The sequence below is a fragment of the Grampus griseus genome, assembly GCF_964374135.1.
Source record: "Grampus griseus genome assembly, chromosome: 13".
NCBI classification, from domain to species: domain Eukaryota; kingdom Metazoa; phylum Chordata; class Mammalia; order Artiodactyla; family Delphinidae; genus Grampus; species Grampus griseus.
In genome coordinates this window covers 7,250,597-7,273,518 of record NC_139007.1, presented here as the reverse complement: position 1 = coordinate 7,273,518, position 22,922 = coordinate 7,250,597, and the positions used below count along the sequence as shown (strand labels likewise).

At 35.1% G+C, this 22,922-nt stretch overlaps 1 protein-coding gene across 4 annotated transcripts in view; it reads right to left on the bottom strand.

The window, feature by feature from the left end:
- FAM135A (family with sequence similarity 135 member A) overlaps nucleotides 1-22,922 on the bottom strand; it is a 123,332-nt gene that overhangs the window by 86,285 nt on the left and 14,125 nt on the right. For all 4 annotated transcript variants that reach the window (XM_082668865.1, XM_082668862.1, XM_082668863.1 and 1 more), the window contains exons 2-4: nucleotides 21,907-21,996; nucleotides 20,383-20,498; nucleotides 3,867-3,946 (exon numbers count right to left, since the gene is read on the bottom strand). In XM_082668865.1, coding sequence (XP_082524991.1) covers nucleotides 3,867-3,946; nucleotides 20,383-20,459 — 157 coding nt within the window. In that variant the 5' untranslated portion in view covers nucleotides 20,460-20,498; nucleotides 21,907-21,996. The remainder of the gene's footprint in view (nucleotides 1-3,866; nucleotides 3,947-20,382; nucleotides 20,499-21,906; nucleotides 21,997-22,922) is intronic.

The following is a 22,922-nucleotide window of genomic DNA, read 5'->3' as shown; positions in this document are numbered from 1 at the left end:
TGTAAAAGTGTTGATATCTTTGTGTACCATAGCTCTGATGAACATAGATGCAAAAATCCTCAACAAAATACTAGCAAACCAAATTCAAGAGCACATTAAAAGGATCAAACACTATGATCAAGTGGGATTTATCCCTGGCATGCAAGGATGGTTTGACATATGCAAATCAATGAACGTGATATACCACATTAACGAAATGAAGATAAATGAAGGATTAAATGAAGGATAAGAATCATATGATCATCTCAACAGATGCAGAAAAATAATTTGACAAAACTCAACATACTTTCATGATAAAAACTCTCAATAAATTAGGTACAGAAGGAATGTACCTCAACATAATAAAGGCCGTTTATGACAAGCCCACAGCTAACAAATCCTCAGTGGTAAAAAGTTCAAAGTGTTCCTCTCAAGTCAGGAACAAGAAAAGGATGCCCACTCTTACCACTCCTGTTCAACACAGTACTAGAAGTCCTAGCCAAAACAAACTGGCAAAAAAAGGAAATTAAAGGCATCCAAATAGGAAGAATTAAATTCTTTAATTAAATTAAAGAATTTAAAGGAAGAATTAAAATCATCTCTGTATGCAGATGACATGATCTTATACATAAAAACCCTAAAGTCTCCACCAAAAAGCTGTTAGAATTAATCAATGAATTTAATAAAGTTGCAGGACACAGAATCAACATATAAAAATCAGTTGCATTTCTATACACTAACAATGGACTGCTTGAAAGAGAAATCAAGAAGAAAATCCCATTTACAATAGCATGAAAAGCAATAAAATACTTAGGAACAAATTTAACCAGAGGAGATGAAAGACCTGTACACTGAAAACTATAAGACACTGGGGAAAGAAACTGAAGAAGACACAAATAAATGGAAAGATAACCTGTGTTCTTGGATTGGAAGAATGAATATTGCTAAAATATCCATACTACCTGAAGTGATCTACAAATTCAATATAATCTCTATCAAAATTCCAATGGTATTTTTCACAGAAACAGAAAAAATTATCCTAAGATTTGTACGAGACCACAAAAGTTCCTGAATAGCCAGAGCAATCTTGAGAATGAAAGAACAAAGCTGGAGGCATCACACTTCTTGATTTCAAACTACATTGTAAGGCTATAGTAATCAAAACAGTATGGTATTGGCATAAAAACAGGCACATAGATCAATGGCACAAAAAAGAAAGCCCAGAAATCAGCCCACCACATATGGTCAACTAATACCTGACAAGGCACCAAGAACACATAATAAGGAGAAGAAAGTCTCTTTGAAAAGTGGTGCTGGGAAAACTGGACATTCACATTCAAAAGAATCAAACTGGACCCCTATTATATATCACTCACAAAAATTAACTCAAAATGGATTAGACTTAAATTTGAGACCTGAAACCACAAAGCTCCTAGAAGAAAACAAAGGGGAAAAGCTCCTTGACATTGGTCTTGGCAACGATTATTTGGATTTGACACCAAAGCAAAGGCAAAAATAGACAGGTGGGACTACATTAAACTACAAGGCTTCTGCACAGCAGAGGACACCACCAACAAAAGAAAAAGCAACCTACTGATTGGGAGAAAATATTTGCCAATCATATATCTGATAGGGGATAATATCCAAAATATATAAAGAACCAAACAACTCAATAGCAAAAAAACAATCTGATTTTAGAATAGGCAGAGGAACCGAACAGACATTTTTTGGCAAAGAAGACATACAAATGGCCAACGGGTACATGAAACGGTGCTCAACATCACTAATCATCAGGGAAACGCAAATCAAAAGCACAAACATGTCAGAATACCTATTATGAAAACGTCAAGAGATAACAAATGTTGGCCAGGATGTGGAGAAAAGGGAACACTTGCACACTGTTGGGGAGAATGTAAATTGGTGCAGTCACTATGGCAAACAGTATGGAAGAGCCTCAAAAAATTGAAAATAGAACCTCCAAATGATCCAGCAATCCTACTCCTGAATATATATTTGAAAGAAATGAAATCAGTATCTAAAAGAAAATTCTGCACTCCCATTTTCATTGCAGCATCATTCACAATAGCCAAGACGTGGAAATAACCCAAGTGTCTGTCAGTGGATGAATGGATAAAGAAAATGCAGTGCTTCTTTAAACAATGGAATACTATTCAGCCATAAAAAAGATGGAAATCCTGTCATTTGCAGCAACATGGATGAACCTGGAGGGCATTAAGCTGCATGAAATAAGTCAGACACAGAAAGACAAATACTGGATGTTATCACTTACATGTGGAAACAAAACAAAAAAGTCAGTTTCATAGAAACAGAGAGTAGAATGGTAGTTGCCAGGGGCTGGGGTGTGGGAGAAATGGGGAGATGTAGGTCAAAGGGTACAAACTTTTAGTTATAAGAAAAATAAGTTCTGCAGATCTAACGCACAGCATGATGACTATAGTTAGTAATAAAGTACTGTATACTTGAAATCTGTTAAGAATAAATCTTCGGCCTTCTTCCCCACAAACACACAAAACAACTAACTATGTGAAGTGAGAGATGTGTTAAATATCTTGACCATGGCAATTTTTTCACATCGTATCTGTATAACAAATCACATATGTATATGTACTGTACAATGTATGTGTATAACAAATCACATTGTACACTTTAAATATATAAAATGATATTTGTCAATTATTCCTCTATAAGGCTGAAAATATATATAAATAAAAAGGTAGTCCAGAAAAAAGAAGTTTTTCTACAGTATTTTCCAACTGGCAACTTTAGGAGATACAACAGAGCAGGACATTTAGTCTGCTGATTAAGGTCAAAAAGGCAGTACCAATCTGTCCTGTAACATTAGTTGTTTTAACCTGTTTCCTAGAAAGTAGACTTACAAAAGACCTATTGACAATAAATGTATACTCCAACATGTACACCAGCCCAAGAAGAAAATTAATTTTGAAAAGAAAAAAGGTACATATTTTTGGTCATAAGCAATAGGCCTCCCTGAGCATTCTGACAGTCTTCAGAAAGAGTAAACTCTCCATTACGTACAATTCATTAAACTTTAACATTAACCAGCATTTTGGTATCCATAGTACGCTAAGAAAGATAATCCTCAACACTTCAAATTCCCAGAATATATTTTTAAATTTCAAAAATGAACTGAACTGTGCTCAACATAGCTTTAATGTTAGGTATACTTATTATTTTGTGATGCTTTGAAAACTAATAATTCATATTAGAAATATATAACTCTCTAGTACGTTTCATTAACCATTTCGTTTTCTAACTGCTTAGACTGAAACAGAGTATACTGTATCAGGAAAGCTGAAAAAATGCCCAATGATTATGTCAGGGCCACCAATCCTTTAATGCTGGTGTGTCTCCTCAGAATATGAGTAATAAAAGAGCGGCTATAACATGTCTATTTTATGCTTTCTGGCCCTTTGTTTTCTAATTAATCAACCAGAAAAAAAAAGTGGTTGAAAAATATTCTCAAAACGCATACTATAAAACTTTATCATAAAACACCTTTGTGATCATATGTCAAATTATGTGTCCACATTCACTGTGTATTTGTTAAATTTATAGATTACATGATATAAATGATACTACCCCCACTTATGTTTGGTTTCATGGAAATTTCACATACTTTCTTTTATTCACTCGTCATAAGAAACCTAAGAGGGAGACAAGGAACCTATAACCAAGTCTGTTTTACTGAGGCCTCAAATATATTTTTTATAAGAGGTATGAGAATGATGCTCTTTGGCATCTTATATTTGTAATTAAAAGATAAAGATAATTATGAAGTTTATTATTGGTCATTATAATGTTGCTTCACATTTTTTAAAAACAGTTGAAAATATTCCTTGGCTTACCTGCTGCATGTAACAAACTAGCTTCTACTCTGTGGGGAACTCTTGGTGGAATTTTCATAGATGCACGAATCTGGTAAAAACTAAAGCAAAAGAGACAAAGAAGTCACTTCAAAACATTTAAAAATATGCAATGCCGCAATTTCTATATATCTGTATGTATTAAAAAATAAAGTTGGTCTGCTTCTATCAGTCTCCCACAGTATTTACTGCTGGTGGGAAACAGTGTATCAGATCCACACACAGATCAAATACTAGCATGGCATAAAACCCAAAGGGAAACAGGCGTGTGTAAAGACAGACAAGAGAAACAATCTTACTTTAAATGAGAGAATGCATAGCAACCATAGGAGTTACTAACGATTCTAAGAGTTTCACTGCTTTATTTGATTTATTCATTTTTTTCTTTTAAAAGATAATAAATTATTCTTAAGCATAATTTTGAGAAAATACAGGATTAATAGTAGACAGTTTTAAAAAAATTAGTTTCATACTATAAGATATGTATTTGGTTTAAAGAATTCAGTATTTTTTCGAGGTCATAACTATTCTGTTTAGTTTATGCACTTTTACTTGCTTATTTATTCTACAAAATTAAGAAAAAATATATATTAAAAAAAAATCTACCAGTCATTAACAATATCAGTTTAAACAGAAAAAATTATGAGATAGAAGTATTATAATATGCTTGTGTTTTAACATCATTACACTACTAGTTTGTGTATGTAATGGAGGATACATGTATCTTTGTATACACACACACACACACACACACACACACACACACACACACAGAGGGTTACTAAAAGCTAAATGAAGATTATAAATCAGGGATGACTTTAGATGGACCCTAGGGAGCTGAATATTTAGTCTTTATTTCTCTTTAATAATTTCCTAGATGATAGTTTAAATATTACATTTGTAAATAATACAAAGATTAAAATATATAAATATATTTATTACTATTATTTCTAGGAAGGTGTGGCCTTGAAGAGAACACACACAAAGCCCGAATTAAAGAGTGAATGAAACAGTAGCCAATTAAATTTAGAACCTTTAAAATCACAATTTGGCCTTAAAGAGACATGGCAAAACTCCACAGAGATAGATGCTTAGTTGAGATTAAGATGAGGTCACCTTGAAGCCGTGAGATGACTGAGAAGAAAAATCAAAGTGGAAAGAGCAGGAGCCTTGGGACCAAAGGAGAGCAAAGTTTTAATTTTAATTAAAGATTAAGTGAAATATTGCTATTTTAAAATATTCAGGTATGTGGTATAAGAGCTTAAGAATAAGCAACTGATAGACATGTCATTTTAAACTTCTTAAGCACAAGAACTATGTCCTATTTGTAAGTGTACACCCTCAATCCTAATATAATGATTTGCACACATAAATTCAGAGACATTTAAACAACACTCTGCATTTACTGTATACTGTTAGAGTATCCTAATTTAAAACTCCCTGAATTTAAATGTGCATGTGGGACTTCCTTGGTGGCGCAGTGGTTAAGAATCAGCCTGCCAATGCAGGGGACACGGGTTCAATCCCTGGTCTGGGAAGATTCCACATGCCGCAGAACACCTAAGCCCGTGTGCCACAACTACTGAGGCTGCGCTCTAGAGCCCACGAGCCACAGCTACTGAGCCCGTGTGCCACAACTACTGCAGCCCACGTGCCTAGAGCCTGTGCTCCGCAACAAGAGAAGCCACCGGAATTAGAAGCCCACGCACTGCAACAAAGAGTAGCCCCTGCTTGCTGCAACTAGAGAAAGCCCGCGTACAGCAACAAAGACCCAATGAAGCCAAAAATAAATAAATGAAAAAAAAAAGTGCCTAAAACATACAGTTCAACATATTAAAAAATAAATAAATGTGCGTGTGTATACATATACATACACGTACCATTAATTCATGACTTATTGAGGACCCACCTATGTTTAGCCACTGGGCTAAGTTCTAGAGATACAGGAGAAACAAACCACTGGAAGTAATTACCTACATTATTTTAAGCGATGTTCACTTTGCATTTATAAAAGCAGTCTATTATGACTGTAAATATATTTTTTAATTAAAATTAATGATACTTTAAAGGTATAAATCTTCAAAAATGAACAAAACTTTCAAATGTGCATATGTTAACTTTTTTTACGTAAAATATCAAATAAGAGATAAAATTTTAAAAGCAAAGGATAAAATATTTCCTTTTCTAAGGGCTGTGGTGAGCTAGGTTATTCAGAACAACTTCTTGCTAAAAAAACAACTAAAACAGCCAAATAAAGTATAAAAATATATCTTTATAAAATTATTGAAGTAACAAAATAGTATGGAATTATCAAACAAAATCAGTCAGGTAGACAACGCAATGAAGCTGCTTTTGTCCTGCAGGCATCTGCTGATCCATTCTGACAAACCTTACTTTCGGCTTTAAAAGCCTGGGTTATATTCCTAATATATAAAGAGCATCTAAAAATTGAGAAGAAAAAGGCCAATTAACCTAAAAAAATGAAAAAGAAAATTAATAAACAGTTCACCAAAAAAGAACTGCAAATGTCTCTTAAATACATGAAAAAATTTTCAATCTTACTTATAATTTTAAAAACTACAAATTAAAACTATAATGGGCTATCCTTCCTCATCTGTCACATCGAAAGAAAACCAGCAGTTTGACAAAATACTCTGCTGGTGAGGCTCTGGGCAAAAAGAAATTCTTCTGTACTGCTGGTGAGGTAAAATTGTGCAACGCCATATGGAGGGGAATTTAGCAATAAGGAGCAAAAACACATAGACATTTACTCTTTGACCTAGCATCCCACTTTTAAGACTATTTCCCAAAGATACTTTAGCAAAAATATTCAATGAGGTAGCACAAGGCTATTCACTGCAGCCTTAACTGCAACAGGAAAACTCAAGAAAAAAGCAAAATGTCCATTATTAAGGGACTGGCTGAATAAACTATGGTGCAACTATACAATGCAGTACCACATGGTTATAAAAAGTAATCTTTTATATATATATTTTAGTATACCTATATTTACATATCTATATTTAGTATATCTATACATACTGCAAAGGAGTGATCTCTAAGATACATTTTTTACCAACAAAAGCAAGCATGGAACATGTGTACTATGCTAACTTTGTGTAAGAAGAAAGGATATGATTATATATATTTTTTGCCTTTTAAAAAAAGTAATAAAAGGGAAGCATATACACAAAACTAATAAAAAAATAAAATGGTTACCTATAGGTGGGGGAATGGGGGTCAGGAGAAGGGACCAGGATGAAAACAAGGCCTCTCTCAATGTATGTACTTCAGAGTTTTGATTTTGGAACCACAAAATATTTTTATATAACAAAATAAATTAAATTTAAAAAAGGCAATCCCCTAAACCACCCTAAAACAACTGAACTTAATGTGTACCTTCTTAACTGCAATTTCACAAAGTTCTTTCAAGTGATTTTTAAAACATAGTACTTTAAGTGCCTATTCCTCATGGGATATATTCTACAATAAAAGAGAAGCCCAAAGAAGCTTTAAACAACATTTATAGTCTTGTTGGTGGTGCTATTATTTTGAAATTATCTTAGACATATTTGCACACACATGAATAAAGCAAGTTAAGTAATCATGTTATTAGGAACCAAGATTTTCAGTGTAAATGAAAAGAGATAAATATAAAATTAAAAAAGTAAAATCCTTGTAATCTAAAATTAGAATAGGAAAATAGTAAAAATTTATATTTTTCTTAAAAAATGTATTTTCTATCTCTGTCAACTGAGAAGGCCTAGAAGCAATGACTCAATAAAAATGTGTATCTTTAACACATATATTACGATTTCTAAACACTATTTCCTACTAAAAGGAACTAGAGCCCGTTGGCTGATTCCAAATCTAGAGCAGGGAATATACTAGAATCTGGAAAAGCTAGTCACAGTAGGAAACACGGAAGCTCTCAAATACTGCCTGGATCACTCTATGAGAAGTTCACAGAAATCAACCTACAAGGCTCTCTCTGAACATCAAGAAGACTAATGATGCAGAATTACCATCAGATACATTAAAAATCCATGAGTTCATATTGGTATAGGCATAACTTGTTTTTATCACACTTTATTCGAAGGTATTGGGGTGGCCAAAAGGTTCGCTCGGTTTTTTCCCATAAGATGGCTCTAGTAGCCCTTGGTTGTCTTTAACTTCATTCAAAACAATTTTATTAGATTGTATGTGACAGCTGTCATATCAGCATGCATTTAAAAAAAGACTTATCAAAATTGGTGAATTTTTGTGCAGCCTTTTTAATATTGAAGATGGAAGAAAAAAAGCAACATTTTCAGCATATTGTGCTTTATTATTTCAAGAAAGGTAAAAACGCAACTGAAACGCACAAAAAGATTTGTGCAGTGTATGGAGAAGGTGCTGTGACTGACAGAATGTGTCAAAAGTGGTTTGCAAACTTTTGTGCTGGAGATTTCTCACTGGATGATGCTCCACGGTTGGGTAGACCAGCTGAAGTTGATAGTGATCAAATCAAGACGTTAATTGAGAACAACCAACGTTATACCACTCGGGAGACAGCCGACATACTCAAAATATCCAAATCAGGTGCTGAAAATCATGTGCACCAGCTTGGTTATGTTAATGGCTTTGATCTTTGGGTTCCACATGAGTTAAGCGAAACAACCTCCTTGACCATATTTCTGCATGCTATTCTCTACTTAAATATAATGAAAATGTTCCATTTTTAAAACATATTGTGATGGGCGATGAAAAGTGGATACTGTACTATAATGTGGAATGGAATAAGCAGAGGGCAAGCAAAATGAACCACCACCAACCACATCAACGGCCGGTCTTCATCCAAAGAAGGTGATGGTGTATATATGGTGGGATTGGAAGGGGCTCCTTCCGGAAAACCAAACAATTAATTCCAACAAGTACTGCTCCCAATTAGACCAAGTGAAAGCAGCACTTGACGAAAAGCGTCCAGAATTAGTCAACAGAAAACGCATAATCTTCCATCATGATAATACAAGACCGCATGTTTCTTTGATGACCAGGCAAAAACTGTTATAGCCTGGCTGGGAAGTTCTGATTCATCCACTGTATTCACCAGACATTGCACCTTTGTATTTCCATTTATTTCGGTCTTTACAGAATTCTCTTAATGCAAAAAATTTCAATTCCCTGGAAGACTGTGAAAGGCATCTAGAACAGTTCTTTTCTCAAAAAGATAAAAAGTTTTGGGAAGATGGAATTATGAAGTTGCCTGATAAATGGCAGAAGATGGTGAAACAAAACGGTGAATGTGTTGCTCAATAAAGTTCTTGGTGAAAATGAAAAATATGTCTTTTATTTTTACTTAAAAACCGAAGGCACTTTTTGGCTAACCCAATATTTTGTTTTTTACAAGTTGAAGGTTTCTAGCAACCCTGTGTCAAGCAAGTCTATTGGCATGATTTTCTCAATAGCATTCGCTCACTTCGTGTCTCAGTGTCACATTTTGGTAATTCTCACAGTATTTCAAACTTTTTCATTATTATTACATGTGTTACACATTATTATTACATGTGTTTAATTATTACATATTAAATCAGTGATTTTTGATGCTACTCTTGTAATTGTTTTGGGGCCCCACAAACCACTCATATAAGACAGTGAACTTAATAAATGTTGTGTGTGTTCTGACCGCTCTACCGACCAGCCATTCCCCCATCTCTCTCTCTCCGCGGGCCTCCCCATTCTCTGAGACACACGATATTGAAATTAGGCCAATTAATAAACCTACAATGGCCTCTAAGTGTTCAAGTTTAAGGAAGAGTTGGTTGTTTCTCATTTTAAATCAAAAGCTAGAAACGATTAAGCTTAGTAAGGAAGGCATGTTCAAAGCTGAGGCAGAAAACTAGGCCCTTGTGCCAAACAGGAAGCCACACTGTGGATGTAAAGGGAAAGCCTTGAAGGAAATTCAAAGTGCTGCTCCAGTGAACGCACGAATGATAAGAAAGCAAAACGACCTTATTGCTGATATGAAGAAAGTTTTAGTTGCCTGGAGAGAAGATCAAACCAGCCACAACATTCCCTTAAGCCAAAGCCTAATCCAGAGCAAGGCTCTTTAACTCCCTGAAGGCTGAGAGAGATGAGGAAGCTGCAGAAGCAAAGTCTGAAGCCAGCAGAGGCTGGTCCATGAGGCTGAAGGAAAGGAGCCGTCTCCATAAGAACAAAGTGCAAGGGGAAGCAGCACGTGCTGATGCAGAAGCTGCAGCAAGTTATCCAGAAGATCCGTCTGAGATAATTCGTGAAGGTGGCTACACTGAACAACAGATTTTCAATATAGGCAAAATAGTGTTCTATTAGAAGATGCCGTCTAGGACTTTCATAGCTAGAGAGAAGTCAATGCCGGGCTTCAAAGCTTCAAAGGACAGGCTGACTCTCTTGTTAGGGCTGATGCAGCTGGTGACTTAACTTGAAGCCAATGCTCATTCACCATTCTGAAAATCCTAGGGCTAAATCTCCTCTGCCGGTGCTCTCTAAATGGAACAACAAAGCCTGGATGACAGTACGTCTGTTTACAACATGGCTTACTGAATATTTTAAGCCCACTGTTGAGACCTACTGCTAAGAAAAAAAAATTCCTTTCAAAATGTGACTGCTTGTTGACAATGCACCTGGTCACCCAAGAGCTCTGATTGAGATGGAGTGTGGGATTCATGTTGTTTTCACACCTGGTAACACAACATCTATTCTGCCGCCCACGGATCAAGGAGTCATTTCCACTTCCAAGTCTTACGATTTAAGAAATACATTTCATAAGGCTATAGCTTCCAGAGACAGTGACTCCTCTGTCGATCTGGGCAAAGTCAATTGAAAACCTTCCAGAAAGAATTCATCATTCTAGATGCCATTAAGAATATTCATGATTCACAGGAAGAGGTCCACATATCAACATTAAAAGGGGTTCAGAAGAAGTTGATTCCAACCCTCCTGGATGACTTGGAGGGACTCACTCGTCAGTGGAGGAAGTCACTGCAGATGTGGTGGAAACAGCAGGAGAACTACAACTAGAAGTGGAGCCTGAGATGTGACTGGACTGCTGCAATCTCATGACAAAACTTGAATGGATGAGGAGTTGCTTCTTATGCACGAGCAGAGAAAGTGGTTTCTTGAGATGGAATCTACTGTTGGGGAAGATGCTGTGAAGACTGTTGAAATGACAGCAAAGGATTTAGAATATTAAACTTAGTTGATCAAGCAGGGACAGGGTTTGAAAGGGTTAACTACAATTTTGAAAGAAGTTCTACTGTGGATAAAATGATACCAAACAGTGCTGCATGCTACAGAGAAATGGCTTGTGAAAGGAAGAGCCAATCAATGTAGCAAACTTCATTGTCTTATTTTGTCACATTACCACCCCTACCTTCAGCAATCACCATCCTGATCACTCAGCAGCCATCAACACTGAAGCAAGACCCTCCACCAGCCAAAAGATTACAACTCACTGAAGGCTCACATGATGGTTAGCATTTTTTAGTGATAAAGTATTTTTAAATTAAGGTACGTGCATTTTTTTAGACAAAACCCTATCGCACATTTACTTTTTTAAGTGTAAACATAACTTTTACATGCTCTGGGAAACCAAAAAATTCCTGTGAACTTATTTATTGTGATATTCACTTTATCACGATGGTCTGGAACTGAACTCATAATATATCCGAGATATATCTGTACTAAATAAAAACTGATGATATTTGAAAGATGCTAGAGCAACAACACAATATTCTGAAAACTAGTAAATAAGGAAAAAAATAAAACACTTGCCATGTCTTTCCTGTATAAACTGTATTTCAGAGTAACCAAACAGTTAATGAGGCAAAATTCTTCTTCACAGAATTATAGCTAATAAATGCAGAAGGAATAATTGAATATCACCATTTTGTAAGCCCTAGTAAAATAAAATAATGACTCTGGAAAAGTTATGAATAGGTACCATCAATTAAGTGATGGAGAACTTTATAATGGATGCATCAGATTGACAATACCTGAGTCAATCTCATGAAAAGAGGCAGACATTTTATGTCACCAAATATAATGTAACAGGAAGGACACAGCATCAGCTATGAAGGACTCTTCTCAAAAACTATCAGAATTTAATCAAGCTTTTGGATCAAACTAGCAATTACAAATTTTTTAAAAAATCTAAGAGATATAACACCCAAATACAACCTGTAAATTCTGGAAGGATACTGATTCAAACAAACAAACTATAAAAACACATTTATAAGATGACTGAAGAAATGAGAACACTGTTTTATTTGATGCCAAGAAATTATTTTAAACATTTCTTTAAGTGCAATAATGGTTTTTGCAGATTTTTAAAAACAAAAGTCTTCCTGTATTAGAGATACTAAAAAAAGATTGGGGAGGAGGGTAATAGGTGAAATAAGGAGAAAAAACTTCGATAATTGTTGGCTAGATCATAGGTATATATGTGTTTACTATACTTTCATATGTTTTAAACTTTTCCCTAAAGAAACAAAAAGTGAGTCCTAGATTGGTATTTCCCAAAAGGCCAGACACAAGGAAAATCTCTCTCAAAGAATAAACCTGAAGATCTTGGCAGAAATCAGAACAAAAAAAAAAGAGATGCACAGGGAGAAAAAAAGAAGACGCTACATAGAAAGCACAAAATATAAGATAATGGATATAAACACAAATATATCAGCAATTACATTAAATATAAATGGACCAAATGCTCCAGTTAAAACAGAGTGCCCTAGAGAATGAAAAAGATAAATCCCACTGTATGTTGTTTACAACAAAAAAATTGAAAATACAAGGATAGAGAAAGTCTGCAAATAAAAGAATAGTAAAAGGTACACTTTGAAAATTTTAACCAGAAGAAAGCTGATGTCACAATATTAATATTAGACAAAACAGAGTTAAAAGCAAACAGCATTATTAGGATACAGAAGTCTTTTCATAATGATAAAAGCTTCAATTCACCAAATCAGCATTTTTAATTTGCAGGCATCTGTTCTCAAAACATGGGGTATGTCTGTTATAAACAGAAAATTATTGGATTTAAAATCCAAAAGTCTGCCTTTAAACCGGAAAACTTAAAACTATTTGAGCTTTATGGTCACAATAATTTTAAATGTTTGTACTTGTCATCTTATTCTATATTTTTTGTTTTTGATGTTGCTTACTTTTTCCATTCCTTCATTTGCTATGTCGACTCTGGTTAACTTGCTTTTTTTTGGTAATAACCACATATAATCTCTAATTCCATTAGAAAGCAAATAAGTTTTTCAAAAACATTAGTATATAGGTATAGGTTTTTACATAAAGACATTTTTTAAAATTTTGCTTTTCATTTATGTAAGATGCAGAATTTAACAATTACTTCCCCCACCGTCATTCTCCTTTTCCATATTTTATTAATAAATCTGGAGAACCAACTCATCTATTTGAAATGGACATAGTTTTTAAAAACTCTAAGATTTAATTTTGTAAATATATTTATTATTTTGACTTATTTCTATCATTTCAATAAGTTTCAAAGCTAATCTCCTATTACAACTTCCTTAATTTAGAGTTCTAAATTTTTACTCCCTTTCCTGTTGTTCAAGAACATACCACAAATAATTTATTCAAAAAGAGTAAGTAAAGAGTATACTTTCTAAGACTCTGTATTTTCTTAGAATATCTTCCTACTGTTACAAAAGACAGACTACTTGGGTCACTACATCTTCCCTGCAAAGCTCCGAAGAGGCTGTGGAGTTATTGTAGGATCATGAGTAATTTTAGGAAAAAAGCTTCAGAGCAGATTCTTATTTCATTTTTGGTAAAATCTTTTGAAACTGGATACTTAACAGAACTCTTTAACTTTTGAAATATAAACTTTTTACCCCAATATGTTAACTTTTAAAATCCATTCTTTAATTTTGTCAAGAAAACAATGAGCTCACTTGCTGTCTCAAAAAGTCTTTATTAAGATCAGGAAAGATCTATTCTTATTGTTTATTATCTAGCCAAATTTACTGGTTACCTCTTTGAGAGCACCTTGTTATTTACAGGTGGAACTCTCATAAAATCCATACAGGTAGTCCCTGGGTTAAGTAATATTTGACCCATAAATAAATTCCTCTTTACGCAAATTGTCCCTTAAATTACATATTTGCATTATTATGGAAACACATTATTGTACACTTTGTTAACAAGTACACAAATTCATAAGTTTCATGTTTCTCTTCCCATTGGTGTTTGCACTGCCTTGAGGTCACGTCATTTATGCTTTGATTTTCGAGTAGACACTTCTCATAACAACTGTCCTTTAATGGAAAGATTTTCTTCTACTTAATTGACAACATTAATATTAAACTATTTTCTTCTGTCTTCTATAGTTCTTTTCACAGTTCCTAATTTGATTTCTTCTATATATTTATACTTCAAACACAGATGCGTTCAAGGCCAGTACTGGCTAACTGCTGGTATACTCAGTCAGTATCAGCTCCATCATTGACTGTTATGCTCCATCATTATGCTCCTTCAAAGGATGCAGACATCCTATCTCACACAGGCCACAAATGGCAGACCTATACTATGGCATCGATATTTAAAAATGAGGTAGGAAACAATAATGAGAGAAATCTAAAGATTCAGAAGTAGTCTAATAATTGATGTAAATTGCTGTGAGAAAACTAACTTTTCTGACTACAGAGAATGGTTGATTCATTTAAACCTGAGAAAGTGATGACCTTCTTAGATAGTATTCTCAGTTCTTATACCTTACTGAAGAAAGAGACAATTTTAGACAGTTTTGAAGGGCTTGAAGAAAATTTGAGGTGGTTTCCTGTGAGTCCAATCAGCACCACTTAATCAAAAGTCCTCAATTTGTGAACTTTATACAACATATACATGACATTATAGACAAGGGATCATTTTTTCCAAGGTTGTAATCAATGTCAATAATCCAAAAAATCAGCATGAAATTTTCTGACTCTTTTGGCTGACAATCATTTTTAAATCAAACTATTAACTTCCCATGAGTTTAACAACCTCAGAATCAAAAATGGAAGGGATTTAAGATTGTTTTGTTCAGAGCCTTTAAAGACTGTAGTATGGAACCCGGTTTCTAGGGTTCTACAGGCCTTTCCTAAGAGGATTTCAGCTCCACGGTTTTGTGATGTTACTGAAATTTACGAAAACAATTTCTAAGTCCGTATCCTTGATCTTCTTTATTTCCAAATCATAATACATTATTCACCTTGCAGTAGTATAGCTTATGACAAGGGAATGGTGCTAGGACTGACTAGGGAAAGCAGCTGTAGCTACAGGTATGTAACTAAACTGTTTTGTGGGAAACCACATGCGAAAGAAAATAAAAAATAACAAAGTACTGCTGTCATCGTTTCAACTTGCACCCCATGGCCGTTTCCCTCATTACTTTATTATCAGCAGTATGCTGGATTGCTGACTCTCCCAAACACACCTGGAAACAAATCAAACTGATAACATTTCACTTGCTTTACAAAAGAATGTTAAAACATACAGCACCTTGACCAAGTTCCCACACTTTCTAAATATTTGAGAATACCTAACATTAGTCCATTTGCTTCCTTCTGAAATGAATTAAACTCAACTCCATTCTAGAAGCCATTCACTGATATTCTAAAGCTGTGTTCTTTAAACTGTGGTACATACACTGGCGCATCTCTGTGACATGTTACCAACCTGCAGTGAAATAAAGCAAACCGACTCCATCTCAGAACACACTGTTTTAACTAGTCTTTTTTTTTTTTTTTCCTTCCTAGCAAGAGTTTCTCACTGAAGGAAGCAGTGCATTAATCTACATTCTGGTGAAAGTGCCTCACCTCTTCTTGAATTAGTAACAAACTGTATGCAGATGAGTACTCAATAGCAATATCCTAAAGAATTCCAGAAAAAGATGTTCTCATAATTTTGCAATGGTCTCCAAAGAGAGGAAATTTCCCCTCCAGTTTAATACCTAACTGAAATTGCTACAGCTTCAATTTAATCCCACTCTCTTATCCTTTATGCTGTTGAGAACAGGTGTTTAAATAACATTTTTCCCTGTATATTTAAAAGGCGATCTCTCCTCCCCCTTTGGAGCCCTCTTGATAAACGAATTTTGAATAGAGTCAATTGGGAAGTCCACCAACTTGTAATCATGTACTTCTAGTATAATAAACAACTCAAAACAAGTTAGTTACACTGAGTTCTTATATCTCTCATTTATATAAGACATATGCCCACATACCATTTAATAACATCAAATTCATAATCAATGCTGTAGAGTCTCAATTTTCTTTTCAGAGTTTACAATCTACCATACTTAAAAAAAGACAGAATAGGTTAAAATGAAAATACAGCTAGTTTTTCTTTAGATTGTTAGTATCTGGGCTATTGGTTTACCATTAAGGAAAAACAATGTAATTATAGTAAAAACAGACCTACTCAGATGCCACATGTTCTCTCTCTTCTGCGCCTGCCTACAGCTTAGGCCCTGCCTAGTCGGTCCCTTATTGTGTAACAACAGTGGCAAAATTAAACACTAAACACTGTGGACGCGCAGGACAAGGGCCATCACCAAACGTGCACAAGAAGTGCTTCCTCATATACTCCACCTCCATTAGTTCCTGCTGGGCTATGACTTAGTACTATGCAGTAAGATATTTATTGATGTTATTTTAAAAACACTGAAGTAAAATACTGCACAGGACTACAGGCAGACCTCGTTTTATTACACTGCACTTTATTACACGTCGCACATGATGTGTTTCTTTACAAACTGAAGGTCTGTGGCAACCCTGTGCCGAGCAAGCCTAACGGTGCCATTTTCCCCAGCAGCATTTGCTCACTTCGTGTCTCTGCGTCACATTTTGGTAATTTTTGCAATATTTCATTTTCACTGTTATTATGTTTGCTATGGTGATCTATGATCGGTGATCTTTGATGTTACTGCATTTTCTAGCATTAAGGTATTTTTTACTTAAGGTATATACATTGCGTTTTTAGACATAATGCTATTTATTGTATACTTGACAGACTACAGTTTAGTATAAAAATCACTTTTATATGCATTGAGCAACCAAAAACTTCATGTGACTACTGCAATACCCACTTTACTGCAGTGGTCAGGAGCTGAACGTGCAGTCTCTCTGAGTTCTGCCTGCATTTCATTACCTGAATTTGTAAGTTTCTCATCTCAGTCTCCTAAACAGACATTTCATATATCAGAAAATAAATTGGAAAAGACATATTCTATTTCCTAACATTTAAATATAAATTTAGATAAATTTATCTGTTTATCTATCAAAGCTGACAGTTATTTAACATAACAGCCAAACACAAGCTCTAAATTAACGTGCTTATGGCAAAGGTAGTAAAGACTCAATAAGAAGCATAAAGAAAAGGTTTAAAAGGCAGGAACTGATAAATCAGAATAGAAAAGAGTAAATTATATCCTTGAAAATATTCTTACAAATAAACAAGTCAAGCAACATATCTAAAGACAATGAGCCTCTAATTATTCGATTTTAGAAAGATCAGTTACATAACAATATTCTTCAAAAGTCCTCAATGGATGTGGGAACTAGATTGTAGAATAACAGAAAATTAATGAAAGTAGCAATCATACATGCTATGTTTACGATGGCTGACAATAAAATGGAACAACAGTTCACTTAGTCCTTATCTCCAGTTCCAAACCTCCAATTATTTATGAACTATCTCCACTTGGTATCTTACCTCAAACTCAACATATGGAAATGAACCAATTCTGAGTCCCACACCATGGTCCCCTTCAACTTCACTGTTTATTTCAATATCACTAATATTGTCCAAGTCAGTGTGATTTGAAACTTCAGCATTATCTTTTTAAATTTCTTCTTTTTAAAAATTCTAAAATTTTAAAAATTCTAAAAATTCTAAATTGCAAAAAGTAGAACAGTGCACCCATATCCCACTGCCCATTTTTCATCTGTGAAAAAGATTTTGCCATATTTGATTCATATATTCATTTTTTTCTTTGCTGAGCTATTTCAAGGTAATCCTAGAGATCATGTAAATTCACCCTCCACACACATATTTTTTAATGCTTTTTCTGTCTCTGCATCATCCTCCACATGGAGCTACTCATTAAATCCTACTCTTTATTCCCCAAAATACCTCACAGAAATTAATAACAAAAACCAAAAGATGCTAAAGTGTGTGGCAGACTGACTTTAAAATGTCCTCAATTTCTTCCTCCACCCCTGTATCCACACTCTCTCAATGAGACTCCCATTAAGAAATGGAGTGTAGTTCCCCATTCCTTGAATCTGGGCTGGCCTTACCGCTTGTTTTGGGCAGTACAATGTGGCAGAGGTAACAGTGAGCTAGTTCCAAGCCTAGGTCTTAAAATGTCTTCTTGTACAGTTTCTTTCTCTCTCTTTGGACCCCTGCCTCCTCTATGACAATAAGCTGGAGGATGAGAGATGATAAAGCAGAGCTGAGTGCACCCAGGTGGTGCCATTCTGCACCAGGTAGCACCCTGCCAGCTGACTGTGAATTCATGAGCCCAGCCAAGATGAACCAGGCCAGCCCAGATCAGCAGAATCTTTCAGCTGATCCACAGATCTGTGAGCAAAAATAAATGCTTACTGCTGTGATGCCACTGAGGCTTTGTGTTTGTTGTCAGCTGCATTACTGTGGCAATAAATAACTAATACGAAAATGGGTACTAACGAAACTTAAAATATGTGGCACTGACTTTGGGACCAAAGTAACGGTTAGTTACAATTACAGAGGCAAAAAAAATAATGCGGAAACTATAGGAGACTTAAAAAACAGTGACCCATGTTTTGCAGTGATGAACTTTTTGTCAGTATGCTTTCAAACAATAACTTAGAAGAAGTTAGACACTGTACCCAAGAAACTTTTGGACTCGAGCAGACTAATTTCCTGGCAGAATATTGGAAATATCACCTGGTTGCTCCTAGCAAGGGTAGTAAGGTTTTGCAAGAAAGAGATGAGCTAAAGAAAGACCTGATCATTTTACAAGCAGAATCTAGAGGAACCAAGACTTCCTGGGGAGGAAAATAAAACTGCTTACAAAGATCTAATCAAGGGAGTGGCTGTAAATCCCTTTCTTAGATCTCCAAAGGAGTTAAGGGCAGTGTCTAAGTAGACATTCTCAGCTTGACAAAAAGGCTTTTAGGAAGTTAAAGGGCGTGATCCCACAGAATTCTGACTTCCAAATAGTAGTGATTCATTGAGAGAGTAGTCATGTCTCAATAAACAATTGTGGGTGTGGGTTTCAGAGCATGGAATGGACTATATCAGACATACAGAATCCCCATAAAGTTTTACAGTTGAGTTTCACTGGCCAAAGAGCCCCCAGCCCAGACCTGGCTTGGCCTTGTAACTTGCTTAGCCAGCAGAATGCAGTGAGGAAACAAGTGTGCTAATACAAGGGATCCTGCAACTTCCGCTCTCTTTCTTGGACTCCTGCCTCTGCCATAAGAACAAGCCCAGGCTGTCCTGAGAGACCACGTGGAGCAGAGCAGAGCACAGCTGTCTGTTTTTTTCAACAAGATGGCAAAGCCAAGACAGACAGACAAAAAACAGAAGATTTCTCTCATCCTACCCGGGTTGGTCACAGCCCCACTGCTACCACTGCCAGCACAGGAATTCAGGTTTGTATCCTGAGACATTGTGAGCACATCCACACTGCTCCCTGCGCCTCTATTTCTTCTACACGACCATCCATCCAATATCACCATGCTCTTCATCATGTCAGTAAGTGCTGATTGTAGTAACAGTGACAGTTTCATCCTTCCTTGGAAACAATCAATGGCTACCCAAATTCCTCCAGACATCAAAAGTCCTTCACAAACATAACCTCTCCTCTCTTTACTATCTTTTCACAACTCTACTAGAGAATATACAACCTCCTACTACTCTTTAAAATAATCTGTTCATCCCTGTTTCCGAGACTGACTCATGATGCACTCTCCTACTAAGAGGGTCTTTCACCTTATCCTCTGCCTATAAATCTTATCCATACCTTGATCCTATCCCTCCATTATGCTTTTCCTAACGTACAAGCCCAGAAAGATACCTTTCTCTTCTGATTCCTGGAGCACTTTCTATACATACCTTTTGAGGAGTCAACATTTTGTGTTCCTACAACATTTTGTGTTTTGTGTATATATGTTTTATTTTTCCCACACACTGTTAGCTTTTAAAAAGCATAAATTAGATCTTAAACATTTTCATTAAAATCCTCTCAATGCTCAGTACAAATTCATAAACAAACGTTAAATATATCCAGCATTATCATTAAATCCATGTGAATATACTCAAATATATATTTAGAAATAAAATTTCCCTGAGAAAATAGTTGAATATAGCTCATTGTTTTCCTTATATATGGTGGAACAAGAATATGTAATTAAATTTAAATGAAAACTGTACAATTTATCTTATGCAAAATATATAATTTTCACATTAAAATACAAACCCTCTCTGAAATAAATCCACATTGTAGAACTTGTTTAGCTCCACGGAGAATTCTACCATTGCTTGAACTTCAGTCATTTTTAATTTATAGTCAGAAGACAAATCTGGTAACAGCACCTTGGTTAAAGAAGGGAAAAAAAAATCATGAAAGCACAATAAAAATGCCAACTTACAAAATCACTAATATTAAACATTTTTCAGAGTATGATACATAGGCTGGAAATAAAAGTGAAGCTAATTAATACAGTGCTCCTACGTTAGCCTGACCCGACTATACAGCACCAGAATCTATACTCACTAAATATACTTACTAATGAAATACTTACTAAATAGCACTACTCTAGAAGATATGCCCTGTTAGAATGCATTTTCTAAGATTTGTTTTCCTTCGTGACAACTATGTGATAATAAATAATATAGCAAATTGCTAAAAGTAACTTCTGACTTTATCATAGATAAAACAGTAACTTTTGAAGAAAAAATTATGCTACCCAATCATTCTCTTCTAGTTCTACATTGCATATAAAGGCAACTTCAGAGTCAAAACAAAAGAATTAACATTCTTTAATTCCCATTTAAATTCATGAAGCTTTTTCTCTGTCAGGTGAAGTTCTCAAGTGACTGTTCATTTTTAAATTTCAAAAAAAAATTTTCCCTCATTACAAAAGCCTAAAGTGTTCATTTTCAAGAGGTTAAAAAAAATAGACAAGCAAAAAAAAAAAACCCATTCACAATTCTATCCATTGAAATACATACTTTGGTATATATTCTTCATTCGTGTGTACATTTGTACAATTTCTATAAAAGTAGGATCGAACTACATGTACATTTTATAACCTGTGTATTTCACTTTATTGATGAACACCTAGTTAATAACTATTATACTGTGAATGTTATAATTTAAGCAATCTCCTGCTGTTGGGTATTTCAGTGGTTTCCATCTTCACACTATTCCGAAAAAGCATTATCACAATTATCCTTATCAGTGACACATGCTTTAAAAAGCAGTTTGGAGTAAGAGAGTGTTGAAAGACAATTCTGAGAGTCTTGTGTTTCTGCATGTCTTGCAGGCAGAGACACTGACCGCCTTTATTCTGGACTATTTTTCAAGGACATATGTTTCGCACAGTCTGAGGAGTCAGATACAGTGTCTCATACTGGAATTAAGGGCAGATCTATTTACTGTGCAATGTAATAAAGTCTCCCCTGAGGCATAAGTCAGCAGGCTCACTGTCCGTCATAAAAGATTTGGGTTCCTCAGCTCAGGGGTCCTCTCCATAACTCAACCTACTCTTACGCAGGGGGCCTCATACTCTAGCCAGTGCTATTGCCATGCATATAAACTATCATTTTCTCTGATCCAGGAATCTCATGTCTCCTGCCCACAACCATGGTGCTGCAGCAGGCTAACTTGTTACTTTGCAAGCGGGATAAATTCTCAGACCCTTCACAGTTCTTAAAATAGTTCTTCATAGAAATCTGGCAAGTATTTTGATCTATTATGAATTAAATGCCATATTCTTACCTCTGCTGATCAAAACTTCATTTTAATATCATTAAATAACCAATGTTGTACTTCCAGTTACTGATTCTTGCTAAAAAAATATTGTTCCCCCTATGAGAAAGAAAAAATAACATCTCAAACAAAATAGCAGACATAAAAATGTCCATTTTCAGGAAACCTATGCGTCGTTAGTTACTTAGTACTTTCAATTTATCTAAAAGATCCATACCCTCCATAAGCCTTAGGAATAAGTTTTAGAGATGTTTTCATTCAGTTTCACATATAAACTATTATATCTTTGTTATGCTTCACTTGTATATACTCCAAAGTACAATAATAAAGGAGTGCTTTCTGAGTTCAGTGATTCAGAAACAATCTTCATGAATACCCAAAACAGTATAAGCTTATTAATTTTTAAGATGTAAATTCACCATTTTAAATTATGTAATTCTGGAGTAATAGTCTATTGTATATATGTACCACATCTTCTTCATCCATTCGTCTGTCGATGGACATTTAGGTTGCTTCCATGTCCTGGCTACTGTAAATAGTGCTGCTATGAACATTGGGGTGCATATATCTTTTTTTAATTATGGTTTTCTCTGGGTATATGCCCAGTACTGGGATTGCTGGGTCATAAAAGGAACAAAACTGGATCATTTTTAGAGACGTGGATGGAGACTGTCATACAGAGTAAAGTAAGTCAGAAAGAGAAAAACAAATATCGTATATTAACACATATATGTGGAATCTAGAAAAATGGTATAGATGAACCTATTTGCAAAACAGAAATAGAGACACAGATGTAGAGAACAAACGTATGGACATCAAGGGTGGAAAGGCGGGGGTGGGAGGAATTGGGAGATTGGGATTGACACATATACACTATTGATACTATGTATAAAATAGATAATTAATGAGAACCTACTGTATGGCACAGGGAACTCTTCTTAATGCGCTGTGGTGACCTAAATGGGAAGGAAGTCCGAAAGGGAGGGGAGATATATATGTGTGTGTGTATATATATATATATATAT